The sequence below is a fragment of the Notolepis coatsorum genome (assembly GCF_963971535.1).
Source record: "Notolepis coatsorum genome assembly, chromosome: 10".
NCBI classification, from domain to species: Eukaryota; Metazoa; Chordata; class Actinopteri; order Aulopiformes; family Paralepididae; genus Notolepis; species Notolepis coatsorum.
In genome coordinates this window covers 109,339,813-109,361,605 of record NC_140174.1, presented here as the reverse complement: position 1 = coordinate 109,361,605, position 21,793 = coordinate 109,339,813, and the positions used below count along the sequence as shown (strand labels likewise).

Genomic DNA, 21,793 nt, shown 5'->3' with positions numbered 1-21,793 from the left:
GAACTAGCTGGGTACCCAACTAGTTCATTCGCAAAGATGACCTAGCTAGCTGGGTACCCAACTAGTTCATTCGCAAAGATGACCTAGCTAGCTGGGTACCCAGCTAGTTCATTCGCAAGGATCATTTTGCGAATGAGCTAGTTGGGTACCCAGCTAGTTCATTCGCAACCTGCGAATGAACTAGTTGGGTACCCAGCTAGTTCATTCGCAACCTGCGAATGAACTAGCTGGGATGAGTAGCAACGTCTGGGGGCGGACGTCTAGGGGCGTGGTACATGACGTAGCTGCTGGTATTTGCATTTCAATGATAGGGCAAATTTGATTGGGTCATTCTGAAGTCTGGGGGCAGGGCTAGGCATACAGAAATACGCTACAGCCCTTTCCGTGAGTAGGGGGTATCTGCAGAGCCGCAGAGCCAGGCTGGACGGGTTGGAGGCGGTCTGGACAAGTATTAGTGGTCTGGACAAGTATTTGCACTACTGCGCACCATTTTCAACTTCACTTTCGTCTCGTTTACATAGGTACATAGACAGTAATGTTACATCTAGACATTTATGACATGTAATAGAGTAAACTTGTAAATAGACAGTAATGTTACATCTAGACATACCAGATCTAGTAATAATAATAATAGTCCCTCAAACTGCAGGACATGTAAACAGTCAAGTTGCAGAACAACTGTTTGCACAAATGAGAAAGAACAATTACTTTTTAACGCAGCAACTACCATCGACCCATCTGTTCCTGATGAGAAACATCCTAGAACACTTCAACAACTATATGAATTGAAAATGGGGGACCCTGATGGAAACAAGACAAACGTCTTTCTCAGGTCTGCATCCCCTTAACAATTGTATGTATTGAGCCGTACTGTATTGTACCCATTCTGCAATCTGTTAAATAAAGTTTTCATTCATTCATTCATTCAACAAAAACAAGAAGCGAATGGACAACATCAAAAAGTTATTTGGGACGACAGCGGTGGCAATAAACAGCTACCACCAGGCTGTATTGGGTACATTTTCTACTTGCACTTGCATTAAAGATATTTAATGCATTAATCCTGTTTTTAATTGATCTAGGAAATAATGTATAAATGTCTTCATTCATCAAGTTCACTGTTCCTTACTAAGCTGTGTTTGTCATCTGCTTACAGTGTCACATATATGTACAGTTTATTCCTACTCCTATCCAAGCTCCGGGAGGGTCATCAAAGAGAAGTCGGGTCATCAAAGAGAAGTCGCCTATTCTTAGTCCTTGCCCCACAATGGTGGAATGAACTACCCACCCCAGTTAGGACAGCCGAATCCCGTCTAATCTTTCGCCGTCGACTAAAGACTCACTACTTCAACCATTATCTAAATAAAAAAAATCTAACCCTAACTAACCTTACTGTCATGCACTTGTCCTAATAAACTAACCTACACTGTAGCACTCGACACTTTATGAACATTGTTACTGAGACGAAAGTTAAGTTTACTCTATTATTACTAGATCTGGTATGTCATAAATGTCTAGATGTACACTTTATGAACATTGTTACTGAGACGAAAGTTAAGTTTACTCTATTATTGAGATCTGGTATGTCTAGAGATGTAACATTACTGTATATGTACACATCATGTCTAGATGTACACTTTATGAGCATTGTTACTGAGACGAAAGTTAAGTTTACTCTATTATTACTAGATCTGGTATGTCATAAATGTCTAGATGTACACTTTATGAACATTGTTACTGAGACGAAAGTTAAGTTTACTCTATTATTGAGATCTGGTATGTCTAGAGATGTAACATTACTGTCTATGTACACATCATGTCTAGATGTACACTTTATGAACATTGTTACTGAGACGAAAGTTAAGTTTACTCTATTATTACTAGATCTGGTATGTCTAGATGTAACATTACTGTCTATTTACAAGTTTACTCTATTATTACATGTCATAAATGTCTAGATGTAACATTACTGTCTATGTACCTATGTAAACGAGACGAAAGTGAAGTTGAAAATGGTGCGCAGTAGTGCAAATACTTGTCCAGACCACTAATACTTGTCCAGACCGCCTCCAACCCGTCCAGCCTGGCTCTGCGGCTCTGCAGATACCCCCTATTGCTTTCCGTGCACCCCGGTTCTGTTTATAGTCCCCAGCTCAACAAATTATGTGTTTTAAAATATGTTGCGACCGTCGGATTGTTGTTAAAAACGGAGGGATACTAGCTAAGGTGTGCGGGAGTTGGCGTATATAAGTTGATTGCTTTAAAACGGAGAGAAATTTCGTATTTACGCTGTTGTACGGGCTGATGGACGAAAATCTTTGGTTTTAGCCTAACGTAATTGGTGTTCAATTCGCGAGCGGGTAAGGGGCCTACGTAATGTTTAAAGAACAACATCTAAGGTTATGTGGAATTTACAAATCTAGATGTGAAGAAAGATTTTGAAAAGATGTTTTAATTTTCTTTTAAATTAGATAAGTTGCCGATGAGGAATCGTTAAAGGACGTGGCGAGGAGAGATGACGTGTGTTCGCTTCGGGTTTGCGCGATGAGCTCTGGGTATCGTAGTTTTAGTGTTTAAAGTTATGCCGTGTTTGTGAATGTTAAATGTGGGGAATGTTTGTGCTGCTGTGACACATTAAAGAACAACATCTAAGGTTATGTGGAATTTACAAATCTAGATGTGAAGAAAGATTTTGAAAAGATGTTTTAATTTTCTTTTAAATTAGATAAGTTGCCGATGAGGAATGTTAAAGGACGTGGCGAGGAGAGATGACGTATGTTCGCTTCCGGTTTGCGCGATGAGCTCTGGGTATCGTAGTTTTAGTGTTTAACGTTAAGCAGTGTTTGTGAATGTTAAATGTGGGGAATGTTTGTGCTGCTGTGACACATTAAAGAACAACATCTAAGGTTATGTGGAATTTACAAATCTAGATGTGAAGAAAGATTTTGAAAAGATGTTTTAATTTTCTGTTAAATTAGATAAGTTGCCGGATAAATTGCGATCGTTTTACCGGAAGTGGTCACGGACTCACGGCTTCTCAAACTACATTGTTCTACCGTCAACAATGTATTGAATGATCGGGAGAAACACACATCAAAATGGGTGAGTAAATAAGCTGACAATATTAGCATAGATGAATAAATAGCTAACGTTATCCAGTTGACATTACAGATCATAGCTTTCATAACGTCAGCTAACGTTAACGAAAGTAGAGTAGGTTTCATGTTAGCTGTACTGGTTGTTCATAGCTTGCTAGCTAGCTAACGTTACCTAACGTTAGTATATCGATAGCCTAATTTAACGTTAGCTATTTATCCATACTCTAACTACAGTAAATGTCTGGATGTAACAGTACTGTATATCTGTATGTCATGATGAATTGAAAATGGGAACCTGATGTAAACAAGACTTTCTATCTCTCTGTTATGCAACCCCAATTAGCAGTTGTTTTTACTGTATTTATTCTGCAATCTTAAATAAACAAATCAAACCTTAGCTAATTTCCCCCCATGATGTGATTGATTGAAAACGTTATTAACAGATTGCAGAATGGGTACAATACAGTACGGCTAAATTCACACAAGTACTAAAGATGCAGTTTATGACATAAAGATATACAGTACTTTGTAAGAAAACGAGATAATAAAATATATATACATCCGAAGGGGACTATATTATTCTCATGTACAATGAAGTTGTGATATTTTCTGTATTGTCGCAGTGAAAGGGTTAACCCGTTGGTAGTGTGGTAGTGAAAGGGTGTATGTATCTAGCTTTTTAAATCCATTTTAAGGTACATTCACACACTGTCATACTTTTGTTTCTGAAAGACAACTACTGTTTCATATTGTGTCAGATTCTCAGATAGTGGTCCCCGCCACAACCGTGTCACCTAGTACTTTCTACAAGCTGGGCAATGACTCCTTCAAACTGGTGGCCCAGAAGATGAAGTGGGACGAGGCCAGGAGGCAGTGCCAAGCAGACGACGCATATCTGGCCAATATCCTGAACCCGATAATACAAGCCTTCATTACCCTGCAGATCCATAAGTTATTATCCATAAATTATTATTATTATCTCTGTGTGTGGCGTTAGGCGCTGAGCGTGGCACGAATAAATTATTTTTCAGCCCGCTTTTGTATCGTGCATAAGAACACAAATACTCTCGATAATCTATAGTTTATTTGAAAACTATTCATAAATCAGCCGGAAAATGACAATGTGTTTTGTGTATTCCAGTAAATGGCTATTTTCGTGGAATTTCTCTGAAATTACTAGAACTCTCCGAAACTATACTCGTATTCAAAACGGTATAAAACGGAAATGTACTGATGAAAAAACAATCCGTTTTGTACATCTTTGACTGCAAGCAAGTCATTGATAAGCGACGGGTGTATTAGACACATAGCCATAATTTAAGATATAGTTTATGCATTCGCAAATGTGCTCATCCTCCCATTGATTAACGTGGTGGCATCCAAGCGATAAATTGTCATATCCGGCTGGCAACCAATGTGTTAACCCTTTCACTGCCACACGACAGAAGGTTAACCCTTTACTATCACGCAACCGACGGCGATGCTCCATCATTAGCTCTGCATCCGTGGAGCTAATGATGGAGCATCGCCGTCGGTTGTGTGATAGTAAAGGGCTAACCTTCTGTATTGTCACAGTGAAAGGGTCAAGGACACTGGGTCAGACAGTTGTTTGTTCACAGAGGATCTTGTTCTCTCTTGTGACTTCTCTTTTCTCAGACTGGCGGCCGGTTCAAGTGGGTGGACAACTGGCCTCTTTCCTAGTCAAGTCAAGTCAAGAGTTTTAATTGTCACGGCATACAGGTATACAATGAAATGCGGGTGGTCTTGCCCGCAACGATGTGCAATACAGTGGTACAACATATAATAGAATCCAATAAAAAAAAAAACATAGTGCAATAAACAGGTACAGGTAACATGGTGTGACATCTCGGTATCTGTACATAGTTATTTACAGAGCATGAAGGACATGCTACACCAAATGGGGGAGAAACGAGCCTACAATGAACGACGCCTGTGTCAGGGCTCTACAGTGCGAGCAAATTGCTCGCATATGCCCCTAAAAATATGTGTGTGCGAACCTGCAAAATCAAGTACTCGCACGGCGTGCGAGTGGGGCCGGCGAGTGCAGAGTACAGCCTCATTCGTCCTTTTTTTTCTCCGCTGCGAGAATCGTTAAAAAACTACAAGTCCCACAGTTCACAGCCGCATAAACGTTCCAATCACAGTAGAGTTTCCTGTGGTCACGCGACTGGAAACTGAAAGTAATTTTTAGCGTCAGCATAGATATATCTATGAGCGTCAGTGTCTGAGTCAGACAATACAGCCATGTATTGCCCATTCATTTTTATTTTGCGCGAAAGGTACCGGAGAATGAGAAGTCAGGCGAGGCAGCTCATGTTACAGAGGTGATAGTTAACCAAGATACTGACGCTAGCCAGCATGCTAGCGAGGCTACACCCACTACTACCCCCACTGTAGCACCCAATGTACCCACTGTAGCTAACTAGCTAATGAAGCTACACCCAATGTACCCACTGTAGCTAACGAAGCTACACCCAATGTACCCACTGTAGCTAACGATGCTACACCCACTGGAGCCGGAGGGAAGACATACAAATTTAACGTGAATTGGCTAAACATTTTCCCATGGCTAGAGTTGGAAAACAATGTCATGTTTTGTAAATATTGCAGAAACAGGCAGGCAATACGCCCTTTGTGTCGGGAAACCCGCACCTGAAGAGATTCGGTAGTAAAACACAACGTCTCGCGGCGGCACATCCAGTCATCCAGTGTAGAGATTTGTACATATTGAGAAAGGAGAGACCATCCTTGTGAGTTTGTTTAGCACACACACACAGTGTGGGCCAGTGACTTTGGTGCTATTGCACAGTTCCGTTCCCATTTGAACATGCACATACAGAGTACTACTATACATGTACATTTATTTTTGTTTAAAAAATGTGAGTTTGTTTAGCACACACAGTGTGGGCCAGTGACTTTGGTGCTATTGCACAGTTCCGTTCCCATTTGAACATGCACATACAGAGTACTACTATACATGTACATTTATTTTTGTTTAAAAAAATGTGAGTTTGTTAATAAACTCAGTTACTAGAAAAAAATTCACTGTGCTCCTAAATTTCTTTGTGTGCCCCTAAATGTTTTCATTTAGGAGCACCTGTGCCCCTAATGAAAAAGGTTAGCGTAGAGCCCTGTCTACATGGACGTGGACCGAACGTGGAAGACGGCAGCATGCAGCAACAGCCACTACTCTCTCTGCAAGAGGTCACCAGGTCTGAATATCTCTATATGATAATAATAATAATAATAATAATAATAATAATAATAATAATAATAATAATAATAATAATAATAACTTAATTTGCATAGCACCTTCACAGCAGTAATGTAGACATAATGGACATAAAATAGACATAGGCATAATATTAGCATGCAATTAGCATAAAATAGTGCAATAGTGCAGTGCAATAAAATCGCTCTAATTTACAGTACAATAATCACTGTGCATGTAATGAGTATAAGTAGCAGAGTGTATTAAAAGGCTACGGTGAACGAGGTACGTATTTAGCTTACTTTTGAAAATATTTAGTGATCTAGCCTAATGTCCATAGGGTGTTCCATGGCTTTGGTGCATCATTCGCAAAGGCTGCCTCCTTGATTTTCTTTTGGCTGTGGTTGGGAACCTTCAATAAACCAGTAGTCATTCATTAATTTGGCCGTCCTCAGACGGGTTCGCCAGTGGAGATTCCAATCATCCCGATCCTCCATACATCCGACCAGTTGCGTAGGGCTCTCCACACCTGCGTCCTTCCTCAGTATGTCTACATATGTTAGCGTGGGACGTCCTCTTGGTCGTCGCCCGTGTGTTGGCTCCCAGAGCACTAGCTTGCTAGTCGGAAGTACCTGGTGTCGGTGGCAGTGACCTGCAAGTTTCATCCTCCTGGATGCCACCTTGTCGCTCAGCCTTGGTAGTCCCCCGTACAGATGCTTGTTGGTTACATGCTCATTCAGTACGCAGTTTCCCGCCTGATCTCAAACCTACCGAAGTCAGCCCATGTCACCCCACTTCTTAGGGACCTGCACTGGCTCCCCATTGCCGCACGAATCCGCTTCAAGGCCCTCGACCAGGCATATCGTGTGGCAAAGGGAACGGCTCCCGCCTACCTCCGGTCAATGGTCTCTAACTACACACCCTCAAGACCCCTATACGCTCTGCATCTTCCAGCTGCCTCAGACCTACTCCTATCCAAGCTCCGGGAGGGTCATCAAAGAGAAGCCGCCTATTCTCAGTCCTTGCCCCATAATGGTAGAACGAACTTCCCACCACAGTTAGGACAGCCAAAACTCATCCAATCTTTTGCTGTCGACTAAAGACACACTTCTTCAACCAATATCTGAAATACAATTAATAAATATATCTAACCCTAACTAACCTTACTGTCATGCACTTGTCCTAATATACTAACCCAGTGGTTATTCCTAATACCATTATTTATTGTTAACTTGTACGAAAGGGGTACTAGAACTAGCAAACTCTTCCACACAATTCTCAAACAATGCAAGGGGAATTGAGAACATAATAACTAACATTCTCACATAGCAAGTGAGAAAATGAAGAACAACTGTGAAAATTAAGAACAACTGTATTTCAGCAAATGTACTTCATTCAAACACTCTCTGAATGAACACTCTCCATATCTCTCTCACACTCTCTCCATCTCACACACTCTCTCTCTCTCTCTCTCACACATGCACAAAGTGTAACAGGCGAGGGATAATACAGTTCAAACAAATAAGTGTATTTCTCTGTCTTGTCAGATTCTATCTCTCCCCCACTGTGTCTCTCCCTCCCCATCTCTCTCCCCCCTCTCTCTCCTCTTTCTCTCTCCCTCTATCTCCTTCCCTTTCTCTCTCCTTCTCTCTCCCTCTCTCTCCTTCCCTTTCTCTCTCCCTCTCTCTCTTCCCCCTCTCTCTCCCCCTCATTCTGTCTCTCTCACACACACACACAAATTTTGCGTGGGCTGATCCATAGTGGGCGAGTGCCTGCGGTCAACCGCGGTGGCGATCAAACTAAAATATTTTTATTGTTTGCGGTTAATTTGCGACCTGGTTAGTTAAAATACAAATATAATTAGCATAATACCGCCGATATCCTGCATCAAATCCCGACTCTTTCCAGAGGGATCTTCTTCCAATCAAATAAAGTCTAATCCGACGGCAGTAACAGCATAAGGATGAATGAATAGTGATGTGGATGTAAATCAACAAAACACTTGTAGTCCATTCTAGAAGTGACGGAAGGCTTTGAGAAACGAGTGTTCAGTCGCTCGGTATAGTGTGTGGCTACTTACCAGCTTTCGCTATGCGAAACTTAATTTAGTCTCTTGAAACCTGTTTTTTCATGCATTAGTATTATCTCATCCCGATTCTCCTTATTTCAGGTGAGTGGCACTGGATCGACAACAGCGTCGTGGACTACACCAACTGGAAAGTCGGGTATCTCATGATGCAGCAGTTAAGGTGTTGATACCATTCAGCACCACATATCTGTGTGAAGCTGGCTTTTCATCCATGACGGCTCTGAAAACAAAATATAGGGCCAAGTTGAGCCTTGAGGATGACATGCGTGTTGCCTTGTCAAAGATCTCCCCACGTATTGACCGTATTATTAGCCGGCAGCAGCAGACCTCGCATTGAGCTAGAAATTTCCACTGAGTGAACTAGTGCTTATTTTCTGTATTTATTTATATTTTTTGAGAAATGGTAACTTGGTGATCCTTTTCTGTATTTAAAAAGAATACATGATTTTCTGTTTTTGAGAAATGGTCAAACTTATCCAAATATGCTATTTTTATGGAGAACAGTGCAGTGCAGCTGCAACATATAGCACTTTAGTGATCCTTTTCTGTATTTAAAAAAAATACATGATTTTCTGTTTTTGAGAAATGGTCACACTTATCCAAATATGCTATTTTTATGGAAAAGTGTGCAGCTGCATGTGCAGCTGCAACAGATAGCACTTTAGTGATAATTTTCTGTAATTATTAATGCTATTTGATTTACTAATAACTACAAGCAGTGTAATGTCAACAGTACTAAGCCATTTAGACCTGAAACACCTGTTAATAATGCATTATATAGCCTGCATATACACACAAATGTGTTTCCCGGTTTCTTAAATAAACATTATTTTGAAAGCAAGCACTTTTGTCATCATTGTAGCAAAAAAGACAGGACCGGAAAAGTCTTTATCGTATGTAGGGGTGACCCCCCCCCCCCCCCCCCCCAACCACCTCCAATGTACAGTCCCCCCCCCCACCCCACCTACCCAACCTCCTCCAATGTACAGTTTCTACGTCAAATGTATATACTCTCTTTTCTGGACTATTTTTGTATCACAAACGGTACTGTATTTGCAAATCTGGTAAATCTGGTATGTCATAAATGTATAGATGTAGCAGTACTGTCTATCTGTGTGTCATGTATGTCATATATGTCCTGATGAATTGAAAATGGGGGACCCTGATGTAAACAAGACGAAAGCCTTTCTCTGGTCTGCATCCCCTTAACAATTGTGTGTATTGAGCTGTACTGTACTGTACCCATTCTGCAATATGTTAATACAGTTTTCAATCAATCATTCGGTCATGTTGCATTGCAACTACCGCCCTGTTTCTATTCTTATCTCCATCTCGAAAGTCATGGAAAAAATAGTCTACGAACAGGTCGAAAAGTACCTAGCGGAAAAAAATCTAATCTACGAATTCCAATCTGGCTTCAGAACATCCCACTCCACTGACACATTGATTGATTGAAAAGTTTATTAACAGATTGCAGAATGGGTACAGTACAGCTCAATACATACAATTGTTAAGGGGATGCAGACCAGAGAAAGACTTTCGTCTTGTTTACATCAGGGTCCCCCATTTTCATTCATTCATCATCAATTCACCTGCTCTATTTGAACGACCACATCAAACAAGAGGTGGACGCAGGCAAATACTGCGGCATGGTCATGCTGGACCTACAAAAGGCCTTCGACACTGTCAATCACTCCATTCTGATTGAGTGAGCTGGATGCAATCCTACCTGCAGCTGTGTTTGTCGACGGTGACTTGAAATGCAAAGCCGTTGAATATATATATATTCCATGAAATATGACAGAATCAACAGACGAATATTTATGTGGCGATAAAATACAAGACTTTGAATGCGATATCGACCCAGAAAGACGTGTTTAATTCCATTGAAGCCAATTGTAATTATTATACGGAGTAACAATTTAGTGAATGTATAGTATTAGATAACACATTTTCGTTAATACATTTCAAGGGGGGTCTATGTAGAAGACGTCAATGCTGCTTACAATACTTTTTTGAATATCTATCGGACACTTTACGATAGGCACTGCCCAATGGTTCAACATAAACAAAAAAGTAATGACAATAGAAAACCATGCTGGATAACAAAGTGGTTAGAGAATGCATGTAAAAAGAAAAACAAACTATAGAGATTTGATCAAATGTAGAAAAAAGGCTGCTGAAACTAAATACAAAGTGTATAAGAATAAGTTAGTATTCATTATGAGATGGGCCAAGAAAGATTATTACAATAGATTGTTAGGCGGAAATAAAAATAATAAATAAGGTAATGGGAAATAAATCAGCGTCCATAAAAATGCCTAGCCATTTCATTAGTAATAGTAAGACTATAAAAAACATGAATGAGGTGGTTAATGAATTCAACAATTTTTTTGTGAATGTGGGGCCAAATCTGGCAGATGCCATTCAAAAACACGATGAACCATTACAGGAAGGATGGAGAGGAGATAGTAAAGTACTGCAGTCTATGTTTTTGGGAAATGTCAGTGAAGCAGAAATCATATCCATTGTATCAAAGTCAAAGAATAAGACATCCATTGACAGTGATGGGATAATAATAATTTTATTTGTATAGCACTTTTCATACAGAGGTTGCAGTTCAAAGTGCTTCACAACAGTAGAACATACAGGCATAAGCAAGCATAAAAAAATTATAAGAACATTTAAATACAAAGAGATAGAGATACAGTAATACAAATCTAGTCCCTTTGCAGGTTGATGTGAACACAACATGCAAAGAACATGCAATACAAAGATAATAAACATACATACTAATTGTGTAGTAGTTATTATTATTGTATTAATATTCTACAGTATCGGCAGATCGCTGCCATCTCAAATGAATCTTCTGTACATCCCTGCAAGAAAGCCATTGAGAATATATATACTGTGTTATTTAATTTATTTAATCCATATGTGTTGTCTGGAAGCACTTTGCCGTATTCTATTATAATATTTTTTTTGTTTGTGTTTTATGTTACATACGTCTGGTGGCAATCAATTTCCCCCTTTGGGGATTAATACAGTATATTCTCTCAAATCATTTTCAATTCTCCGTTTTCTATCAACAAATCTCGCATATCCTTGTCAGACAGATTGCCATACATGTCCTATTACATTCTAACATTTCTCTACTCTACTACTGTAACGTTGAATCTTGAGACACAACTATATTTGAAAGGAACTGCAAACTTGAACCACGGCCGTGACGTATGTTCGCTTCCGGTTTGCGCGATGAGTTACTGTATAAACGGTTTCCATCTAGTCCCTTTGCAGGTTGATGTGAACACAACATGCAAAGAACATGCAATACAAAGATAATAAACGTACATACTAATTGTGTAGTAGTTAGTTATTATTATTAAACACTAAAACTATGATACCCAGAGCTCATTGCGCAAACCGGAAGCGAACATACGTCATCTTTCCTCGCCACTTCCTTTAACTATTCCTCACCGGCAACTTATCTAATTTAAAAGAAAATTAAAACATCTTTTCAAAATCTTTCTTCACATCTAGATTTGTAAATTCCACATAACCTTAGATGTTGTTCTTTAAACATTACGTAGGCCCCTTACCCGCTCGCGAATTGAACGCCACCCCATACGTTAGGCTAAAACCAAGGATTTTCGTCCATCAGCCCGTTTTAAACAGCGTAAATACGACATTTCTCTCCGTTCTTAAAGCAATCAACTTATATACGCCAACTCCCCCACACCTTAGCTAGTATCCCTCCGTTTTTAACAACAATCCGACGGTCGCAACATATTTTAAAACACATAGTTTGTTTAGCTGGGGACTATAAACAGAACCGGTGTATCCGTATTTCTGTATGCCTACCTAGCCCTGCCCCCAGACTTCAGAATTACCCACTATATATTATATTCTCAATGGCTTTCTTGTTGCAGGGATGTACAGAAGATTCATTTGAGATGGCAGCGATCTGCCGATACTGTAGAATATTAATACAATAATAATAACTAACTACTACACAATTAGTATGTACGTTTATTATCTTTGTATTGCATGTTGTGTTCACATCAACCTGCAAAGGGACTATAATATGGAAACCGTTTATACAGTAACTCATCGCGCAAACCGGAAGCGAACATACGTCATCTTTCCTCGCCACGTCCTTTAACTATTCCTCACCGGCAACTTATCTAATTTAAAAGAAAATTAAAACATCTTTTCAAAATCTTTCTTCACATCTAGATTTGTAAATTCCACATAACCTTAGATGTTGTTCTTTAAACATTACGTAGGCCCCTTACCCGCTCGCGAATTGAACGCCACCCATACGTTAGGCTAAAACCAAAGATTTTCGTCCATCAGCCCGTTTTAAACAGCGTAAATACGACATTTCTCTCCGTTCTTAAAGCAATCAACTTATATACGCCAACTCCCCCACACCTTAGCTAGTATCCCTCCGTTTTTAACAACAATCCGACGGTCGCAACATATTTTAAAACACATAGTTTGTTTAGCTGGGGACTATAAACAGAACCGGTGTATCCGTATTTCTGTATGCCTACCTAGCCCTGCCCCCAGACTTCAGAATTACCCACTATATATTATATTCTCAATGGCTTTCTTGTTGCAGGGATGTACAGAAGATTCATTTGAGATGGCAGCGATCTGCCGATACTGTAGAATATTAATACAATAATAATAACTAACTACTACACAATTAGTATGTACGTTTATTATCTTTGTATTGCATGTTGTGTTCACATCAACCTGCAAAGGGACTATAATATGGAAACCGTTTATACAGTAACTCATCGCGCAAACCGGAAGCGAACATACGTCATCTTTCCTCGCCACGTCCTTTAACTATTCCTCACCGGCAACTTATCTAATTTAAAAGAAAATTAAAACATCTTTTCAAAATCTTTCTTCACATCTAGATTTGTAAATTCCACATAACCTTAGATGTTGTTCTTTAAACATTACGTAGGCCCCTTACCCGCTCGCGAATTGAACGCCACCCATACGTTAGGCTAAAACCAAAGATTTTCGTCCATCAGCCCGTTTTAAACAGCGTAAATACGACATTTCTCTCCGTTCTTAAAGCAATCAACTTATATACGCCAACTCCCCCACACCTTAGCTAGTATCCCTGCGTTTTTAACAACAATCCGACGGTCGCAACATATTTTAAAACACATAATATTAGCTAAAACCAAAGATTTTCGTCCATCAGCCCGTTTTAAACAGCGTAAATACGACATTTCTCTCCGTTCTTAAAGCAATCAACTTATATACGCCAACTCCCCCACACCTTAGCTTGTATCCCTCCGTTTTTAACAACAATCCAAGGTCGCAACATATTTTAAAACACATAATTTGTTGAGCTGGGGACTATAAACAGATCCAGGGTGCACGGAAAGGGCTGTAGCGTATTTCTGTATGCCTAGCCCTGCCCCCAGACTTCAGAATGACCCAATCAAATGTGCCCTGTCATTGAAATGCAAATACCAGCATCTGCGTCATGTACCACGCCCCTAGACGTCCGCCCCCAGACGTTGCTACTCATCTCAGCTAGTTCATTCGCAGGTTGCGAATGAACTAGCTGGGTACCCAACTAGCTCATTCGCAAAGATGACCTAGCTAGCTGGGTACCCAGCTAGCTAATGTGTCTTTGCGAATGAACTAGCTGGGTACCTAGCTAGTTCATTCGCAAGGATCATTTTGCGAATGAACTAGCTGGGTACCCAACTAGTTCATTCGCAAAGATGACCTAGCTAGCTGGGTACCCAGCTAGTTCATTCGCAAGGATCATTTTGCGAATGAGCTAGTTGGGTACCCAACTAGCTCATTCGCAAAGATGACCTAGCTAGCTGGGTACCTAGCTAGCTCATTCGCAAAGACAAATTTGCGAATGAGCTAGCTCACTACCTAGGTTGCAAATGTGTCAGCTAGCTGGGTACCCAGCTAGCTAGGTAGCACGTGTCTTAGCTAGTTAACTAGCCGGCTTTGTCCCATAGGCTTTACACCAAATTTTGCCTCAGCTAGTAGCTAGCTCATTCGCAAAATGGTCCTTGCGAATGAGCTAGCTGGGTACCCAGCTAGCTGACACATTAGCTAGCTGGGTACCCAGCTAGCTCATTCGCAAGGACCATTTTGCGAATGAACTAGCTGGGTACCCAACTAGTTCATTCGCAAAGATGACCTAGCTAGCTGGGTACCCAGCTAGTTCATTCGCAAGGATCATTTTGCGAATGAACTAGCTGGGTACCCAACTAGTTCATTCGCAAAGATGACCTAGCTAGCTGGGTACCCAGCTAGTTCATTCGCAAGGATCATTTTGCGAATGAGCTAGTTGGGTACCCAGCTAGTTCATTCGCAAAGATGACCTAGCTAGCTGGGTACCCAGCTAGTTCATTCGCAAGGATCATTTTGCGAATGAGCTAGTTGGGTACCCAGCTAGTTCATTCGCAACCTGCGAATGAACTAGCTGGGATGAGTAGCAACGTCTGGGGGCGGACGTCTAGGGGCGTGGTACATGACGTAGCTGCTGGTATTTGCATTTCAATGATAGGGCACATTTGATTGGGTCATTCTGAAGTCTGGGGGCAGGGCTAGGCATACAGAAATACGCTACAGCCCTTTCCATGCACCCTGGTTCTGTTTATAGTCCCCAGCTCAACAAATTATGTGTTTTAAAAAATGTTGCGACCTTGGATTGTTGTTAAAAACGGAGGGATACTAGCTAAGGTGTGCGGGAGTTGGCGTATATAAGTTGATTGCTTTAAAACAGAGAGAAATGTCGTATTTACGCTGTTTAAAACGGGCTGATGGACGAAAATCTTTGGTTTTAGCTAATATTATGCGTTTTAAAATATGTTGCGACCGTCGGATTGTTGTTAAAAACGCAGGGCTACTAGCTAAGGTGTGCGGGAGTTGGCGTATATAAGTTGATTGCTTTAAGAACGGAGAGAAATGTCGTATTTACGCTGTTTAAAACGGGCTGATGGACGAAAATCTTTGATTTTAGCTAATATTATGCGTTTTAAAATATGTTGCGACCGTCGGATTGTTGTTAAAAACGCAGGGATACTAGCTAAGGTGTGCGGGAGTTGGCGTATATAAGTTGATTGCTTTAAGAACGGAGAGAAATGGCGTATTTACGCTGTTTAAAACGGGCTGATGGACGAAAATCTTTGGTTTTAGCCTAACGTATGGGGTGGCGTTCAATTCGCGAGCGGGTAAGGGGCCTACGTAATGTTTAAAGAACAACATCTAAGGTTATGTGGAATTTACAAATCTAGATGTGAAGAAAGATTTTGAAAAGATGTTTTAATTTTCTTTTAAATTGGATAAGTTGCCGGTGAGGAATAGTTAAAGGACGTGGCGAGGAAAGATGACGTATATTCGCTTCCGGTTTGTGCGATGAGCTCTGGGTATCGTAGTTTTAGTGTTTAACGAAGACCACTACACTTCCGCGTTACATTGAAATCGGGGAGGAGATTGCGGGGGGAGCATATGAATGAATGTGGACGAGAGCCGTGATGTAAGTGGTTGCCGATACGGCTGTGGGGGTGCTAGAGACATGATCGAATAGACGTTTATGCGCCTCGCTCTCCTGAACACGGCGTGACCCATAACTAATCGATCAGAACTAAATCGGCAGAGAAAAAGCCCATTTTAAAGCACCTATTCCGCATGGACATGCGCAGAGTGCCCATGGAGTCTGGACGACGCGAGATGACGCTCGAATGAATGTGGACTGTTCTATCAGAGGGGGGAGCTTCGGTGGCCAATGTCCTTTCAGCCGAACAGGATAATGAAAAAATGATCCCACTAAATGGCCAGACGCGTCTTATGGCGACATCTACAATTACCTCATTGAGTCTCCAGGTAGACTAATGTTTATATTTAAGTGCAGCGGTCTGTAGCCACTTACATGACCATCGAAGCTCCCCCCTCTGATGGAACAGTCCACATTCATTCATAATCCAATGTACAGTGTTGTTTGTACAGTTGTACAGTGTCCCCCACCCACCCCTCCTACCCAACCCCCCCCCCCCACTCCTACCCAACATATTGTTTTCTGAATGATATTTACTATTATAGATGTTGCATTAAGTTTAAGTAGAATTAACAATTCCCCCCCAAAATCTATCTACTTTCTCTAAATATCTCTCATGTATCTCTGTACATGTCAAAGGTCAGTGAATACCATGATCACAACACCAGAGGGAGCTCCACAAATCATGTAAAACCCAGATTCGGCTCAAACAAGGGACTAAACACGTTTAGCAATTATGCCACATCAATGTGGAACGCCCTACCCAAAGCTGTAAAGGAATGTGAATCACTACCCACTTTCAATAACACTCTCAAAAAACACCTACGGGAGACTGCAATTCGAAACTGGCCCCTACAAATGTCCTAACCCAGTTGTACAATAAATTACCAAGTATGGCTTTGTCAGTATTCCAATGTACAGTGTACAATGTGTGTCCCCCCCCCACCTCCAATGTACAGCCCCCACCCAACCTCCTCCAATGTAGTTTCTACGTCAAATACACTCTTTTTCTGGACACTTTTGTATCACAAACAGTACTGTATTTGCAAATCTGATATGTCATAAATGTATAGATGTACTGTCTATCTGTATGTCATATATGTTATGATGAATTGAAAATGGGGAACCCTGATGTAAACAAGACGAAAGTCTTTCTCTGGTCTGCAACCCCTTAACAATTGTATGTATTGAGCTGTACTGTACTGTACCCATTCTGCAATCTGTTAATAAACTTTTCAATCAATCAATCAATCAAGAGGCTCTATTGTTATGCCTTATTGCCCAACATTACAAAATTGATTATTCTTATTTATACTAACAATGACTAAATTCACACCATTCAAAAGTGTCATTATCACTGTTTTGTTTAGCTAGAATACCTGCACCACAATATAATTTGTGAATTATTAGCCCACTCACCCCCCACAGAGGTGATAAGAGGCATTGAGTTTCAAAAACACACAAATTATTCAAGAACATGCTTGTCAGAGGATGGTTTATTAATCCAGAAATTGTAAGAATTCTATTTACATGATCTATTATGCCAGTAATACTCTCAGTATTCATTCAGTGTACTCATGCATTCACAGGAATATTGTTAATTGTTCAATATATATATACAAAAAAAATGTAATTGTTTAATTTGGGTTAACCTTCTGTCGTGTGGCAGTGAAAGGGTTAAGTGGCACTTTGGTAATTCACATGTAAAATAGAGTGGTTATTTGTGCTTGACAGGTGAACGCCGAACGCTGCCTAGTCAAAGCAAGTCTGAAATAATGTGAAAAAGAGTTCCAGTAAAAGCATTGTAAAAAGTATTTTTTTTTTGCTGTTTAAAATATATTTTTTCTTGACGTTTCTTTTTATGAAGGAGAGCATGGCGCTGTAATATTATTTAAAGGCACTTAATGCCATTGTAAAATTAAGTGGGAGTGTTGTAATATTATTTAAAGGGACTTGAATGCCATTGTAAAATTAAGTGAGAGTGTTGTAATACAGTACTTTTACCTTACCACTAGATGGCACTATCAGTCACTCTCTTTTTTTTTTTTGCTGCTTAGGCACTCTTTCGAAGTTGGTTTTCGGTTAGAGTTTGTCTTAGAGCATGAATGAATGAATGAATGAAAACTTTATTTAACAGATTGCAGAATGGGTACAATACAGTACGGCTCAATACATACAATTGTTAAGGGGATGCAGACCTGAGAAAGACGTTTGTCTTGTTTCCATCAGGGTCCCCCCGATAGAACGCCATGATATTCTGTACCCGCAAAAAGCTAAAACAAAAGGCTGGCTGTCACAAAACAGTCACATCTAGAGACCTCAAAACCTACTCTAGCGAGGCCTTTAACCTTGAACTGGAGAGCCTGGACTGGTCAGATGAGCTCAATGGTACACTGGTTGAAGAAACATGGCTTGGCTTCAAAACCAAATTCTCAACAATACTAAACAACATGGCCCCCCTAAGAACCACCAGGGTAAAAAATTGCGCTGAGCCGTGGATGCACACTGAAATACTGACCGTAAAAGTAAAAGTCAGTCAAAGCTTACCAAAAGCACAAGCAGTGAACTCCAAGCCCATGTGACTGAACTCAAACTAGAAAGAAACAGACTAAGAAATGACGTAAACTCCATGATAAAAACTGCAAAAAAAAATCATCAATGACAAAACTGAGGAAAACAAAAATAAACCACATGAACTTTTTAAATTACTCAATAATCAACTAGGCTGCAGTAAAAAACTTAAAATCAGGTTCTCAAACATAAACATAAAGACGGACAACACGCTCATCACAGACAAACTGGATGTAGCCAATTACTTAAACACTTTCTTCACAAACATAGCCACAACACTGATAAACAAACTACCCTCCCACTCAGGGCAGTATGGGGTAGAACACATAGTAGCATACTACAAGAACCTAGGCGTCCACAAAGACGATTTCAAACTGGAAATGGTAACTATACAGATGAGGTACTCAAAAAACTGAGCGCCCTCCAACCGAACAAGGCCACTGGCCATGACAACATCCCCTCCAAATTCCTCAGAGACTCAGCAGCCGCCATCACCCCAGTCATCACACACATAATAAACCTCTCCATAAAACAGGGACACGTCCCCAAGGACTTCAAAATTGCGAGAGTAACACCCCTGCACAAAAAGGGCAGCAAATTAGACCCAGGCAACTACCGCCCTGTTTCTATCCTTACATCCATCTCGAAAGTCATGGAAAAAATAGTATACGAACAGGTCGAAAAGTACCTCGCGGATAAAAATCTAATCTACGAATTCCAATCTGGCTTCAGAACATCCCACTCCACTGACACATAATAATAATAATAATAATAATAATACTTCGTTTTATATAGCGCCTTTCAGAGGACCCAAGGTCGCTTTACATAAGGGGGGGGGGGGGGGGGGGGATAACAAGTCAACAAACATAGTGGACAGACACAACACATACATATAAAGTGAGAAAGTTAGGGGTTGAAGGCCAGGTTGAAGAGGTGGGTTTTGAGCAGTTTTTTAAATGAGTCCAGAGTTGGGGTGGTGCGGAGTTCTGCGGGGAGGGAGTTCCAGAGGGTGGGAGCTGCCACACTGAAAGCTCTGTCCCCGAACGTCCGCAGTCTGGTTCGGGGGATGGAGAGCTGACCAGTGTCCGTGGATCGCAGGGACCGTGACTGAGTGTAGGGGTGGAGGAGGTCAGTGAGGTACTGAGGTGCCAGGGCGTGAAGGGATTTGTAGGTGAGCAGGAGGGTTTTGTAGGTGATGCGGGATTTGATGGGGAGCCAGTGGAGCTGGATGAGGATGGGGGTGATGTGCTGCCAGGGTTTGGTGCGGGTTAGAACCCTGGCAGCTGAATTTTGAACATACTGGAGCCTGTCCAGGGTTTTGCTTGGGACCCCGGACAGGACCCCGTTGCAGTAGTCCAGGCGGGAGGTGACGAAGGCGTGGATGAGGGTCTCAGCTGTGGTGTCGGAAAGTGATGGTCGGAGTCTGGAAATGTTTCGGAGGTGAAAGAAGGCGGATTTGGTGAGGGAATTTACATGGGATTGATAGGAAAGGGTGGAGTCCAGGATAACGCCCAGGTTGCGGACCTTAGGGGATGGGGAGATGGAGCAGCCGTCAATGTTGAGGGTGAGATCCCCAACCTTCCGGAGCAGGGCCTTGGGTGCCACAACCATGAGCTCGGTTTTATTGTTGTTGAGCTTGAGGAAATTTGATGACATCCAGGTTTTTATTTCGTGCAGGCAGTTGATAAGGGAGTGTGGGGGGAGATGGGTGGATGGTTTGGTGGAGAGGTAGAGTTGAGTGTCGTCGGCATAGGAGTGGAAGTTGAGGCCATGGCGGCGGATGATCTGACCAAGGGGGAGCATGTAGATGGTGAATAGGATTGGGCCAAGTACGGAGCCTTGTGGGACGCCTTGGTTGACTGGGGCCGGGGTGGAACTGGAGTCGCCGATGGTGATGAACTGTGTCCGGGTGGTGAGGTAGGATTGAAACCAGGAGAGTGCTGAGCCAGTGATGCCGAGGTTGTTGGATAGGCGGTTGAGGAGGATGGAGTGGGAGACTGTGTCGAATGCTGCAGAAAGGTCAAGGAGGATGAGGATGCTTATGTGGCCAGAGTCAGCTGCAAGGAGGAGGTCGTTGGTAATTTTGATGAGGGCGGTCTCTGTGCTGTGTTGAGTTCTGAAGCCGGATTGAAAAGGCTCATAGAGCTCATGGTTGGACATGTATTGTTGGAGTTGGGCGGCCACTGCTCTTTCCAAGATTTTGCTAAGGAAAGGAAGGTTGGAGATCGGACGGAAGTTGTTTAGCTCGTCTGGGTCGAGGCCGGGTTTCTTAATGATAGGGGTGACGGAGGCTGTTTTGAAGCAGGGGGGGACGAGACCAGATTCAAATGAGGAGTTGATGATGTTGACCATGGTGGGGCAGAGAGCAGGGAGGCAGATCTTGACCAGGGTGGTAGGCATGGGGTCAAGTGAGCAGGTGGAGGCTTTGGCTGAGGCTATGAGCTTGACAACTTGGGGACCATTTACCGGGGAGAAGGAGGAGAGGCTGCATTGGGGGGGGGGGCACCCAGGGGGAGGAGCAGGTGAGGGGGAGGAGGGGGGCACTGCTAGCTGCTGGTAGATGGTATTGACCTGCCTTCTCTATTTGAACGACCACATCAAGCAAGAGGTGGACGCGGGCAAATACTGCGGCATGGTCATGCTGGACCTACAAAAGGCCTTCGACACTGTCAATCACACCATTCTGATTGACAAGCTAAAAGCAATTGGTTTTGATAGTCTATCAGTGAGCTGGATGCAATCCTACCTGGAGGGGAGAGAGCAGATGGTGGAGGTAAACGGTACCCTACCCCCCCCCCCCCCCTCACAGTAAGCTGTGGTGTTCCACAAGGAAGCATACTAGGTCTGCTACTGTTCCTAATTTATGCAAATGACATGTCGTCAGCTTGTGACTGCAACTTGTTCCTTTTTGCGGACGACTCAGCCCTGCTGGTCTCTGACAAGAACAAGTTGCAGGTTGAAAAAACCCTCAGCACGGAACTAGGCAAAATCCGTAAATGCCCAAAACCCCCACTACCTCCTAATAGACAGTCTCCTCCCCACCGCATGTATATATTCCCTCCCCGCCGTATGTATTTCTCTCCCACCCACCCACCCCCTCCTAATGTACAGTCCCCTCCCCATCATATATACTCTGTCAGGATCTAGGGGTAACAGTACTGTATATTTGAATACCGTTTATGTCACAAATGTATCAGTACTAAATACCTATATGTCCCTATGCCATAAATGTCATGTATGTTGTGTAT

At 41.9% G+C, this 21,793-nt stretch overlaps 1 protein-coding gene across 3 annotated transcripts; it reads left to right on the top strand.

The window, feature by feature from the left end:
• The first annotated feature begins 2,358 nt into the window (after window positions 1–2,358).
• LOC311235136 (macrophage mannose receptor 1-like) lies at window positions 2,359–9,224 on the top strand. Of its 3 annotated transcripts, none has more exons than XR_014620131.1 (5): window positions 2,359–3,102; window positions 3,857–4,049; window positions 4,755–4,838; window positions 6,211–6,323; window positions 8,501–9,224. XR_014620131.1 is itself a non-coding variant. In XM_084322489.1 (4 exons), the coding sequence occupies exons 1-4, from the start codon at window positions 3,099–3,101 to the stop codon at window positions 8,502–8,504; spliced, it is 285 nt and encodes a 94-aa protein (XP_084178615.1). In that variant the 5' UTR covers window positions 2,359–3,098; the 3' UTR covers window positions 8,505–9,224. The 3 variants fall into 3 exon arrangements, 1 of the variants encoding a protein (XP_084178615.1); XR_014620132.1 differs by having other exon boundaries at window positions 6,211–6,331; XM_084322489.1 differs by lacking the exon at window positions 6,211–6,323.
• Window positions 9,225–21,793: the final 12,569 nt, after the last annotated feature.